This window comes from Enoplosus armatus, chromosome 3, assembly GCF_043641665.1.
Source record: "Enoplosus armatus isolate fEnoArm2 chromosome 3, fEnoArm2.hap1, whole genome shotgun sequence".
Classification (NCBI taxonomy): domain Eukaryota; kingdom Metazoa; phylum Chordata; class Actinopteri; order Centrarchiformes; family Enoplosidae; genus Enoplosus; species Enoplosus armatus.
In genome coordinates, this window is record NC_092182.1 from 23,124,080 (window position 1) to 23,138,144 (window position 14,065).

The 14,065-nt window shown below is 40.3% G+C and overlaps 1 protein-coding gene across 1 annotated transcript; it reads left to right on the plus strand.

The window, feature by feature from the left end:
- Window positions 1-633: 633 nt before the first annotated feature.
- On the plus strand, window positions 634-11,602 carry LOC139282514 (protein SSUH2 homolog). The gene is made up of 12 exons (XM_070902270.1): window positions 634-700; window positions 2,096-2,176; window positions 2,251-2,323; window positions 2,451-2,580; window positions 3,815-3,875; window positions 4,522-4,643; window positions 5,494-5,556; window positions 5,680-5,759; window positions 6,131-6,223; window positions 7,027-7,132; window positions 7,547-7,654; window positions 8,779-11,602. The coding sequence occupies exons 1-12, from the start codon at window positions 688-690 to the stop codon at window positions 8,917-8,919; spliced, it is 1,071 nt and encodes a 356-aa protein (XP_070758371.1). The 5' UTR covers window positions 634-687; the 3' UTR covers window positions 8,920-11,602.
- Window positions 11,603-14,065: the final 2,463 nt, after the last annotated feature.

The following is a 14,065-nucleotide window of genomic DNA, read 5'->3' on the forward strand; positions in this document are numbered from 1 at the left end:
ACCTTTAATTTTGTAGATGTCATGACTGATGACAGACTGTCTTTTAACTAAGTATTTGTTTAAATTCAAACTCATGTTGTCTGTCCAAACTAAAGAAACTTAAATCTCAAACTTTATTATACATTAATAAACACTTAAAAATGTCCTTATAGCTGCATACAACTACATTATTGTGTGTTATTATCCCATTTCTGAAATGTTTATATACTGCTCATAAATGCTAAATACGAGGACTTAAAGTAAAGTGTTAGCGATTCCATTGTATACTTGCAGTGTGATCACGGTTCCTACGGCTCATTCAGCAATTTGGGACATTTTGTTCGGGGTATCAGTTGTCTGGCACTATCATTTGTACTTTGCACCCACCTCTGTTTCATTTTATCTAATTAATCTTATGGTAGAGTGTAGCCATGTTAATAATTTATATATAAGGATTTATTTCCCCACATATATGGGTACAAAAGTTTCCTTGTGGACGATTAATCCTTTGTATTATAGTATAAGTAGTAACAATCATACATAGGACAGCTGAAAAGTCGTTTGTCAATTACACGTTTATTTTGAAGGTTTTACCGGAAGTTGTGCGTGTCATCGTCACATATTGTGACACTTGCAGCAGCGTGTACCGGAGGCGTGAAGATAACGGAGAGATCTGAGTCGGAGTGTATTACAACAAACAGCAGGAGGATGAACGGCGCAGGTAGGAACTGAAACACGCGACGGGACACAACATTACACGGGTCACCAAACTGACCACAACACCGCAAAACTGCTGCAGGACGCGCAGGCGGAGCCGCAGGGGCGTCCCGCAAACAGACGCAACTCCAGCACGGTTTAAATCTGTCTTTAGTTTAACGACACTGAGTTCAGCGGGTTCGGGTTTACTGTTCTGGTTTGTTGTGGACAGAAAAGATGGTGGTCTCTCCATTTGTTTCCACAGAAATACAGGTTTGTTTTTTTTACAGAACCGCAAGAGCTTTTAAACCGAATTACGAGTTAAAGTAATAAATCAGACACCTCCCGTCATCGCTTAAGTCTGCATTCAGTCCAGATTCTTCATTCAAAATGTCGCAGCTTTAAACAGTCAGAGTCGATATGAGGATTGTTTTGGGATGCGGCAATTAATTTTGCAGGTGAAGTAAGTCCAGATTTCCAGTCTCTTCCTGAGCGTCGACACTCAGAGGGAGGAGTTGAACAGTTTGATGGCCACAGGCAGGAATGATTTCCTGTGGCGCTCAGTTGTACATTTCCTTCTTTATCTCCTTCTCTCCGTCTCTGCCTCCTTCTCTCCTTCTCCATCTCCTCCTCTACCTCCTTGGCATGGTTAAAATCTGTACAGCAGACGTTGAGATATCTTGAGTTTTAGTCTGTAGTATCTGTAGCTCTGAAAACACGGATCCTACATTTCCCATAATGCAGCTGGACAGCGTCTTTCATTATCTCACTATCTTTCCTTGCCTACCTCCTGTCCATCTCTAGCCAGGCTAGCCGTTTCCCCCTGATTCCAGTCTTTGTGCTAAGCTAACTTAGCTGTTCCTTTAAAGGCGTTGTCTTCACTTATTAGCCTGATTAGACCTCCTCAACTGTCAAACTGCTCTCAGGGCTGTAGTGAACAGAGACGGCTCAACTTAAAGTTAATTCCTGTATCTGTGTCACATGGTTTTCTCCACTGCCCCATCCCCTTTCGGAGACTAGTGAGTCTGTTCACTCCAATGGGAGAAGTGAACGTGAGCACAACAGTCACCAAAGTAAATATTGGACCAGTTTTTCACAAGCCTCACATCTTCCGATCAATCTGACACTAAAATGGCATTTTTCAGACGAACAAATGAGGAGAAAATGAACTCTTGCAAGATCTGGCAACACAGATATCTCTTCTCTTTGTTGGTGCTGAAATGAAACTCGTGTTTATTAGCTTAATAATACTATTACTATATAATACTACTATTATACTAATCTTCTGTTATAGAGTGTCTTTGTAGTGAACCAGGAAATAAAGACGATACAGTTGATGATTCTCTGTAGCTGTAATTTCATACTGAACTCTTTCTGATGATCTGCTATATGAACTGTTTCCTGTTGTTGTTTATTCCAGCTGTGTATCCCCCTCTCGCCGCCCCTGCGGCCAACGCGTTCGGTAACTTGCCTGGCTATGAAGGCATCGCAGCAGGAGGAGGTGAGAGGAGTCAAAAACGCTTCACTTAATATTCATGTTGTTGCAACTACTAAAGCTTGTCGTTGTTGCTGCAGGTTACCTGCCCCCGCCTATGCCCACGGTGCCTGTAGCCCCGCCCCAACCCGGTCCTGTACCTGACGACTGGAGGTAAGACCTGAGAGCGAGCAAGATGCTTATGTTGCTTTGTGTTTGCTCGATAAGAAAAGGCCGCGTTCAGAGAATATTCTGGTTTAACTCGTGCTGTGATTTGTGTATGTGTGTGTGCATGTTGTAGCATCCCTTCTCTGTCCGAGGATGTGGCTCGTGAGGCGTTCAAGAGCTTTGTGTCATCTCAATGCTGCTACAGTAGCAGTCCTGTCAGCGATGGAGTCATCACCAACATGGAGCCATTCAACACCTACAGGGTGATCAGATGTGCACGCTCTTTGTGATGCTGTTAACTGCTGGTGTTCCTGCTGTGTTTGTCACTTAAGAATGCTCCAGTTATGTTCTGATGCATTTTCACCCACATTAACTTGAGTTCGTCCTGGTCCAGATCACATATCCAGACACAGATCATATGTTCATACCAGGGGGACACGGGGTGTAAGTGTCAGCCTCGTTATTAAAATGACCCGCCTGTTGACTCTCCTGTCTCTCTGCGCTCTACATCTAAAGGACTGAATGTGTCCACACTGAGGACAGTTTGAAGAAGCCTCTGATCAGAGATTGACAGGATGACATCACACCAGTTTACAAACACTTTAATTATGTTCCTCCGATGACTCTCACATGACTGACATGTGACCTCAGAGGCTCTTATGTGACATTAACGTGAACAAGCCATCGAGGTGTAAATGTCTGAAACTGATGAAGCATCTCGATGCGTGAAACAGGAAATCCAGTTCACTCTGACTTGGTCCTGTTTGGTCTGTCTACATATTTTTCAGTCAGACGCTTCTATTTTAATCAATCCAGCTGTCCACACATGCCACGAAGCGGCTCATGTTTCACTTGCATTATATGCACGTAGCTGTGACCTAAAGACTATTTTTACACTTCTGTGTAAAAGTGTATTTTCTTATGTTTTACGTGCTAAAAACAGGAGCACTGCCAAAACACAGACGATGTACCCTCAGTACTGTACCTGAACACATCTTGTGTAGACACTGACAGAGGACGGAAGCTGCTGCTCCACTACTTTCACTACAGCCCGTGTAGACCAAGGGTTTTCAAAGTCTGTCACTAGTCTAAATTAAGACAACTGCACCCCCAACACCCCTGTATAACCCCCCACCCCTTATTATTCTGTGTCATACTTCTATTTGGGGGATAATCTTGTTCTGCAGTTCTCATAATGATTTCCTTTAGAGTCAGTTAGCTGTGGGCTACAACTTTAACTTTACAAAGTTATGCCGAATTACCTATTAGCAGTTCCTGTTTGCAACATACCCATAGATGTACAGACAAGTATCAGTGGATTACTTTCATACTTCGCACCTGTCCCTTTCACCTCACGCAGTATTGCCTCATGTCTGTCCCTCCACCCTCCAATATTGCTGTAATTGCTTCTATTTTTAACACTGTCTCTGTCAACTAAAATGTTATTAACACTGCACATGTAGTGTCTCTTGTTGAAGTGTGTTTTCTGTTCTGTAGTACCGGCTGGAGACCTTCACTGAGTCCAGGTCAACTGATTGGGCCCACAAACCTCATGAAGGTACACACACACAGGTTGATTTTTTGATCTAATGGGACCGGCAGAAAGGTGGGATTGTTGAAAAATTTGTGGTGATTTTATTGGTTGGACACATGCGAGTACATCATGAGGCCACCACTGAAGATGAACTGTTTTCAGGAAGGTTTAACTGCCTGTTTCCTGGGATCTTTAAAACCATTCAAACAGCCCTTTGAAGAACCTGGAGAGCAGGCAAGATGTCCTCACTCTGAAGGTGTCAAATGTGTCCTCACAGAGATAGACATACTAGAGATGTTTAAGTGCAGAGAAGTGTCACATCATAATAGGATTACTGATTTAAATGGATAACTGAGTGAAATATGAAGGTTTTTACTCAAGGTTAGACATAAGAGTGCAGCAGAGTCAGAGATATGTTGACTTCTGGTCCCTAGTATGGCTCAAACTCCAAAAACACTGGGTCCTACATTTCCCATAATGCAACGGGATAGTGTCTTTGATCAGACCACCCCTGCCTGCTATACACCCACGTCTTTCAAGCATCACACCTCCAGTTTGTTACACAGAGTTATAAATCTGAGATTACCAAAGTGACGACACCATGGCAACAGGCTTCAGGTGGATTTTTGATTGACAGGTGGGTGTGATGTCTATCTTGTGTGACCAACAGGTGAGCCGGCTGACTTCTACACCCAGCCCGCCCCCCGGCCTTGGGAGATCCAGGCCACGCCTCCCAGCCTCTTCACCAATCACAAGGAGGAGATCCGTGTGCCCTTCACCTCCTCCATCAAGGTGATTGGTTAACAGGAGCTGTCTGTCAAAGACCGCCTTGTTGCTATGGTTACCTACTGTTTAACTTATCTCGAGCTTTGACTTAGAGCAGAAGTTAAACTGTTGACCTGAACTATGTTTGATTTTAACATACCTGACAGCCAATCAGAGAGCAGGATTATCTGTCGCCTCGGTTAATTTAGTTTAGTGTATATTCTTGTATATTCTTGGAGTCCTTGAGAAGGTTGGAGAGGTCCTTGAAAAGGTTCCAGAGGTCTCTGAGGAAGTTCTAGTGATTCTTGAGGAAGCCCAAGGTAGAAGGCGGTCCAGGTGGACATTCCATGGGTCCTAGAACAGGTTCAAATGGTCCTTGAGGAGGATCCACAGGTCCTTGAAGAGCTTTCATTAGTCCTTGTGGGGTTCCAAAAGTTCTTGAAGATGTTTTATGAAAACTTTTACTGTAAGGGTTTCCTTCAACCCTTGACCTTGAAGAGATTCCTGGGTTATTTATCTTATTTTTATTTTTATTATTCTTATTTTAGCTTTTATATTCTACTTATTTGTTATCAAAACAATAGCATCTTCAGACCACAGCAAATTCCTTGTAATGTATGTTACTTGGCAATAAACAGTTTCTGATTCTGATTCTGATTCTGATCTTTGTGTTCCAGAAGTTCTTAAATCTGTTCCAGACCATGAGGGTCTTCCATGGGGTGTCTATGTTATTTAACAGACAGCTGACAGCCAATCACAGAGCAGGATTCTGTCAGCTTCAGTGTGTCAGTGTGACTCCAACACATAGTAAAGTTATTTTTAACTGTGTGTGTGTGTGTGTGTGTGTGTGTGTGTGTGTGTGTGTGTGTGTTTGTAGGAATGCCACAGCTGCCATGCCTCAGGGACGATGCCATGTGAGGAGTGCCAAGGAAATGGATATGTAAGTCTATCAGTCAATTAATCAATTATTAATTATAAACTACATAATAACTGTAGTTTAAATAACATAACTACTTAACAATACAATGAAACTCTCTATGTTAATAATCCTGTGTGTGTGTAGAAAGCGTGCTGGGTGTGTAACGGCTCAGGGAAGAAGACTGATGAGAGCTGCACTCACTGTGATGCTACAGGCAAAGAAAGGTCCTGCAGGGGGGTCGGGGAAGTCCTGGTGCTCCATGCAGTGACCCCTTAAATCGAAGTCTATTCACATCCTCTAGTGACTTTCCTTCTTGGATTTGTATTATTTGAATAGATTTTAGAGGCCTAGATACATATCAGATTGTGCCTGAACACACCAGCAGAAAGAGTCACAACATGGTGAAAACATAATTTTATTATAACTTTATTTTAATAACATAATAGTTTGAAAAATGTTGAGCAGGATATGAAGTTAACAGCATACAGAGTTAATGAAGTAGAACATGAAAAACAGCAGAATGGCCCTTTTAAATTACACTGTTACACAGTCATGTGTGTCACATGTCTGACTGTGTGTGTGTGTGTGTGTGTAGGTGTACAGTGTGCGATGCTAAGGGAACCAAGGAGTGTGAAACCTGTAAAGGAAAACGACAACTGCTGGCCTACATCAACCTCAAGGTGGAGTGGTGAGTACTGGTACTACAACTGTTTAAGGAGTGCTTGAACAAGTTCCTCGAGTCCTGGAAGATATCATTCAGTGGTCTCTGAGGAGGTTCAGTGTGGCCTTAAAGAAGTTCAAGGGGTTGTTAGTGGTTCCAGGGGTCCTTGAAGACATTCCATTGGGTTCTTGAGAGGATTTAAAAGGTACTTGATGACCTTACGAGGGTCTTTGAGGGAATTCCTGAAGAGGTCATTTCAGTCCTTTATATTCCAGTAGTGCTGTAAGATGTTCCAGTGGAACCTTAAGGAGGTTCCTGAGGTTGATGAGGAGTTTCCAAGGGCCCTTGGGAAGGTTCACATGGTGTTTCAGTGTTCCCGGGGAGGTTCTTGGGATCCTGGAAGAGGTTCCCTGAGTCATTGAGTCCTCCAAAGTGATCCTTGAGATGTCCCAGTGGTCTTTGAGGAGGTTTCAAGGGTTTCCAGGGGTCCTTGAGAAAGTTCAGATGGTAAACGTATGACATTAAAATGAATTGAAAGATGATTTAATGATGTTTAAATTCGACACACAGCAGCTTTAATGTAGCTTCTTATTAAATGGATTTAATGGGCAGTGATGTCATGGGTGACACTTTGGTGCCCTCTGGTGGCATAAAGATAAACCTGCATGATGTGCATTTAAATGGATACAAATACATTCAAACAGCAGTCTCCAATTTACAGAAACTGATGAAATTATGTGTGTGTGTGTGTGTGTGTGTGTGTTTACGTGTGTATATATGTGGATAAATGTGTTTTATATGTGTATATATTTGTGCATATGTGTGTTTAGGACTAACCATGTGGAGGACCACGTGGTGGAGCAGAACTGTGGTCTGAAGATCGATGACCTTAGCTCAGTGAGCGGGAAGGAGCTGTTCAAGAACAACCAGTACCTGGTACACACTCACACTCACACCCACACACACACACACACACACACACTATAAAACTGCACTTATTAGATTAGATATACCCTCACTGGGTTTTCCCCAGAAAATTAGGTAGTATCATTTTATATTTCACAAAAGTATAATCATTTCTTCTGTTGTGAGTGGAGGAACTGTTCATAATATGCTGCAGTTAAACCTGAAGTTTACTTGAACATTTGGAAGTTTACTTAAGAGATGTACATCTAAAACAAAACATACAGTACAATATTCAGTAAATCACTGAAAGACAACATGCAGGAAGCTCACTTCAGACAGGTGTAGTGGAGTTTTAAAGTTTATCCTTCGGGTGGCGCTAGAGAAAAGGTCACGTTGCTAGTGTAAGCTGTCTGTTTTATTGTCTCTCTGTCTGTCTCCTCTCAGGTCTACCCGCTGCTCGGGTTCCCAAACCCGGCCATGTCTGAGGCCTCTGAGCGTCTAGTCAAAGACCACCAAAGCAAGTACGCCCAGTCCTCCAGGATCCTGCAGCAGGTAGGTCCGCAGACAGGTGTATGACTAGCAGAAAATCAAACACGCAAAGATACATTTTTGTAGCCTAACCTAAAACATGATTTAAAGATATAAAGTCATGGGACAGCTGTGAAATGGGCAAATAAAAGTAAGCCAGTCAAAACTTATGTCGATGAGCAATGCTTACATGCCTGGATGCTGTGAGAGACGCAGGAAGTTTGGAAGAGACAACGTCAAATATGTGTTTGTGTAGGTCTGCATAGTGTACATAAATATGTAGGATGATCGTCCATCCTCCATGAGGTACAATGAAACACATCAACTTGGGAGACAAAACCAACTCGTATCTGCTGCAGTAAACTGTTTTTTAGTTTAGCTGAGGACTGGAGCAGATAAAAAAAAAAAAAGAGAGTTAATGAGCTCTCTGTTTCCATGGCAACCAGCACACCGAGTCCATTAACTGATGCTCCAGTCAGTGGCACAGTTTGAGACTAATTTACAAAGATCAGACTGCGTTTGTTAGTTCTTTTTTCAGCTGCCAGTAAGTTGCTTTTTAGTTATCCACATAATAATAGAAGGATAATAGAATAAAGTGAGATTTTAATTGAAGTGCTAGAGAAAGTTGTGTTCAGTGTAGTTGAAGTGTCAGTATCAGTTAACATTTTAGAAAGTGTATAAGCACTGAAAGCAGTTGAATCGTAACAGATGAAAAGTTGAAGTCAGTCGAATGAAAGAAGTTAGAGATGCTAAACATCTGACATATAAGCACTGAAAAGTTAGTCGAACTGTAAGAGATGAAAACAGTCGAAAAGATAGTTGAAGAAAACGAGATGAAACTTTCAGTTGAATTGCTAGAGAAGCGTGTCCTCTGTACGTAGTTGAAGTGTCTGAGCTGAGGCTGAGCAAGTGTTGGTAGGTGTATTTTTGAACTTTTGATAGAGCCAGGCTAGCTGCTTCCCTCTACCTCCAGTCTTTATGCTAAGCTAAGCTAAGCTAACCATGTCCTCTAGCTTCTTATGTAACACACAGGCATGAGATTGATATCCATCTGAACACGTCTCTCTCAGAAAGAAAGCGAATAAGCATATTTCCCAAAATGTGGAAGCTATTCCTTTAACATTTCTCTCTCTCTCTCTCTCTCTCAGAGGCAGACAGTAGAGTTGATCCCCATCACTAAGGTGAACTATAAGTGGAAAGGCGACTCTCACGTCTACTTTGTCTACGGCAACGAGCACAAAGTCAGCGCCGACGATTACCCAGCAACCTGCTGCTGTGTCATCCTGTAGACACACACACACACACACACACACACACACACACACACAGCTCAACTGTCCCAAACAGTTATTCTCATTATTGTATCCCTCCAACTTTTAACCAATCACTGCTCAGATCTTTAAGATTGTTCCACAGAAATAGTCCAATTACACATATTATTGTGATTATTCAGACATAATCATCAGTCCAGAGCTGCCGTTTGCTGCTCAGGTCAGACATGTTTGACATTGTTTTTGCAGATCTGTTCCTCAGTTCTGACTCTCAGACTCTACCTCCTGTCAGGACGCCGTGATGCTCCACCATGTGTCCTGATCGGACAAAATAATGGATGTTAACTGGAGTGTTGCTCCTGTCATTTATCCTTCTTTTTAAGATTTACATTTTGCCTTGATAAATTTAAAATCTTTGACATCAGGAACTGAATTGTTGATATCCTAATTTAAGATTTAATGCTTTATATAAAGGAGAAAAATATTTTATGGTTAAACCGGTATGCTGTATCCCTCCTCAGAGTCCATTATTGTGTCTGTGTGGACACGTGTTGACCATCATGTCTCTGACATCATGACGACTTACCAAAGCTATTTTTCTGTTTATTGAAAACACATGCCAGTATGTGCCATTTAATGTCCTCAGGACTGTATGGAAAACTCAGTTTTAAGTCCTGACATCTGACCTCACTTTTAGCCTGTAACTTGTCATGAAATCTACGGAAGCCAGGAAAAGATCAAATTGACGACAAGTAAAAAGTTAGTAAAACAGAAGTGTAATCAGATGATGGAGGAGGTGAACTGCTGCTCTGCTGGGAAACAGAAATACAGTTTATGGAATAACAACAGAATCTGGTTCACCTGGTTTCTACCTGTGTTCTGCTGCCTGTGGTTTAATGTTACATGAAGGTAGAAAACCACTTCAGTGTTTAAACTGCTGAGATCAAAGATATCACCACAAACAGATCAAGATTTCCACGACACCAGGAACAAAATCTGATCATTAATTGTTCTTCTTTAGGCCTGGTCACACCAGAAGTTTCAAAACCAGAGCGAAATTCATCCGCATTTGGGTGTAGAAACTTTGTGATCTATTGACTGCTCACAGGCTACAGACTGTTGACACAGTATCATACCTGTTTTTAAAAAATAAATTACATCATCACGTCCTCATAACTTTATGATAAATATCAAGTTTTCGCGCTAAGTGTTTCCTGTTCTCTGTCCTGTATGAAGTCCATTAAAGCCTCTTTCACTGCTCCTCTGTCGCTGTGACTCTCAGCCAATCAGCTAACAGCCTGCCAAGCTGTAATGCTGAAAGGCATTCTGGGTAGAAGGAAGGAAGGAAGGAAGGAAGGAAGGAATAATAATGGTGTTGCGGTCTGGAGAGAGTTAGTTACAGAACTGGCTTTTCTGTTTTTCGACAGCTGAAACATTCCTGCAGCAACCAGGAACTGATGTCCAATAACAATCTTGTATCTCCAGTGTTGGTGATTTTTTTTTTTACACCATTGTTTAAGTTAAAGAATTAAATTAAGGTTAAAGATCATTTTTTAAAAACCTCAATCCTCACCAAAAGCCTATAAAAAGCTCTTTGATGCTTAAACCAGGTGTTTTTTTTCCTGGAGATGCATGTTTTCCACCTGACAGCAGCAGTGTTAAACAGCTTTAACATTAGAACTCAGTAGAATTTAGTGGATGTCTTATGGCTAATTCATGTTTTTTCTCAGTCAGCTGTGTTGATCATCTGTGAGGCTGAGACTCTTAAAGTTGCAGCTAACAGGACAGAGCAGGACAACAACGATACAACCAGACTAAAGATATTTCCAGACCAAGTTTGAGACCAAGCAAGCAGTTAAATATTTGTGTTTCTGTTGCTTCATAACTTTGCGCGATGGAAGAAACTTTCAGAGTTCTCTCAGATGTGGATATATTCACATAAAGGTTGTTAATGGGGGAAAAAAAAACCCATAAAAAATCCAGAAGTTTGCTTAAAAGTTTAATTTTAGTGTAACTTAATATGAATGGAAACGTAACTGTTGTGGTTACGGCTGAGTTTAGCTCTGCTGCTGACATTAATATATAAACTGTCTCTTTAAACTGCCCTCCTGCAGTACAGCAGACCTCCTGTAGAGGGCGCTATGTGTTTGACTCAGGTGTTAAACAGACTCCGCTGCCCCCTGACTTCAGAACAACCAGTTTACAAACAGGACGACGCTACTTCAGGTTTATAGCTTTTACTCTTAATATGTAATGGCCATACATGTTTTTCCTAATATATTAGTTAATTTACTAAATATGACGTATTCCTGCATTTCACAATATCCATGTTGCTTATTGTTTATCTTCGGGGTTGATTATTTCAATTTAAGTTTTATTTTTTCTGTCGTCAGTGTAACACTTTTCAGCAGTCGACTGCTAATTCTCGGACGTCATGGCGTTCTTGAACACAACGCTAACATGACTTTGCTGTTTATTGTCTCAAACTGAAGTGAAGCTGCTGGAATGTGATGAAACTTAATTGAGTGGGTCGCCCCTTCATCTGCAATATAAATGCCTTAAAACAATCCTGTGACTAACAAACATCTGTGCTACTAACCTATGATGGTATTACTCTGTTATTACTCAATAATATCCTGATGTTACATTGGATCATTAATCGTATGTGACTGTTAAAACTGAAAATAAACCCTGAGACTCACCTGCTTCTCTCACATCTGTTCACAACCACACATGAAACATTCACAGTATGGAGCCCGAAACTGACAAAATGCAGTAAAAACTTGCAAAAGTGAGTGTACAATGAAATATAAAGCATTTTACTTTTCATTTCCATGTTATGCTACCTTATACTTCTACTAATATAAGCATCAAATAAATTATGATGTAATATTATGGATGAAGACTTTATTGATCCCTTAGTGAAATTCACAGGCTACCAGGCAGTGTATATATTGAGGTAAATAAGCCCCACTTTTACCAGCTGCAACAATACAATAATGTACACATGAATGCATCAATAATTATGATCCAGTAATATAATACACATTATTCTGAAATGGGCCATTCTGCATAATGAGTACTACTTTAAGTATATTTTATTGCTAATACTTCTGTACTTTTACTTAAGTAAAATTTCGAATGCGGGACTTTAACTTGTAACAGTAGAGTAGTAGAGTATAGTATTTCTACACTGTGGTATTTCTATTTTTACTTAATTAAAGGATCTCAGTACTTCTTCCACTATTCCATTATAATTATATAATAACTCACTCTGATTCTGTTACTTCTTTTCAGATGTTCTTGTTTTTGACTTATTTACTGTCATGTTTCATTACTATTTTTGTTCTCATCTGTGGGGGGTTTTCTGTACCTTTTGTAGCTTATTGGCTTCATCTCTCAATACTGTTAGCATCATTTTATTTGGCAGTTATTAAGGCATTTGATGTAGTTGGTGTGATGGAGCCCTGTTTGTTTATGTGTGTTTTCAATGTTGTTTTAAATTGATTGTTTTGTTGCTGGTGTCTGGTGTGAACATACAGGGATTATACAGAGAATGTAGAGAAGGGAACTGAAAGTTGAGCTGGTCTCTGTGTGTCTCTGTTATCTCTCCTATTGCTGTCAGTCATGTTAATTCATTTAGACCAAATCCACCAATCACGTCCCTCCGTGCAGTCATTCTGCCGATGTCACTATCAGATCGTCAGATGAACTCTGAGATGTCCTTTCTGTTTTGAGCCTATCACATGCACATCGAATGCACTGCAGCGTAGAAACAAAACAACACCACAAACAGTTTGTTGGAGATAAAGTGCATTACAGTCCAATTCTGTTCTGAATCCTCCTCTCGCTGCTGGAGGCGAACGGATGAGCCCGTCTCACTTCCTGTATCATGCCCTGTCAGATAAAGAAGAAATGTGTCCCTCAACTGATCTCTGAGGCTTTTAACGTGTTCACATTTGTCAGATAAAGAACTAATTTCCAGCCATTCAGTGCCTCACAGGAAGTTAAGAGGACAACGTCCACTGATCACTAATTGATTTACTCCTACCTGAAATCATTTCAAGTGATTTATGATTTACAATACAAAAAACGGTTGGACAACTCTGTCTTTTGTCTTCTTAGTTTATGTTTTATATTTTTGCCTAAATTTGGGGATGTTACTTACCAACCAAACTTACTTTGTAAAACACATAATTTAGTGTTCATCCTCAAAGCCAAACAGGGTAACGTTATAGCAGTCTGATTTGATGTTTTTTCCTAATCATATTTATAATACTAGGTTAGGACTAATTAACTTGTTAGCTTTAGCTTCTGCCTTATAGCACAATATCATCATTAAAAAGTCAACCTGAGAGAGCATTTTCAACAAACTGATTAAGCTAATGTTAGCTTAATTAGCTAGCTAGCATTCATTTCAGTAAAAATGACAATCATCTGCATGACATGAGAAGCCAATTTGTTTTCCAAACTCTTTTATTTCTGTGTCTTTGAATAGTCCCGCTTAATATCAGCCTGTTGGTTGCTGCTGGCTGAGTCATGAGTGTGAATCCCAGCAGAATAAAGGTGAGTCTCATGAAGCAAAACAGGTTCAGACATTTAATGTGTTCATTGTCTGGATTGACAAATCAACAAAATAAAGAATAAATACATGAACACTAGCTGCACTAATAAGTATTTAACAGTGGATTGAAAGACTGTTTGCAGTGTGAGAGAACATCTAACAGCAAAAGATCCAGATGTTATTCTCTGGTTTGCTGGAGACCAAACCAGAACTAAAAGGAGACTTAACTTTGGGCCTTCACTTTATGTGGCAGTACCCTACTGTTTGCTTTGCTAACATGTTAGTCACAACTACTTCATAAGGTGATATTGTGTTCACGGCTTGTTCTCATGCCCTTAAAATCAATTAATAGCTTTAAAAAATATAATAAAGAAACCATAGTAATAAAAATGTGATTACTGCCATAATTTACTATGTGATGGTGATGAAATTCAGCTGTTGGTTTTTATATATTTTCATTCTTTTTATCCATATTTTTCAGTTCACAGTTTGGTGTGTTTTATTACAAACGGCATTCAGACGCCATTTTAAATGGTTTTGTCAGTTCAGTTTTTCTTCAGTGTTTTTTTTAGACACACACACACACACACACACACACAC

What these genes read in the sequence shown, in the direction of transcription:
- LOC139282514 (XM_070902270.1), top strand. An exon ending in CCTTCACCTCCTCCATCAAG is followed by an intron (nt 4,644 to 5,493) that starts GTGATTGGTTAA and finishes GTGTGTTTGTAG; the next exon opens with GAATGCCACAGCTGCCATGC. An exon ending in AGTGCCAAGGAAATGGATAT is followed by an intron (nt 5,557 to 5,679) that starts GTAAGTCTATCA and finishes GTGTGTGTGTAG; the next exon opens with AAAGCGTGCTGGGTGTGTAA.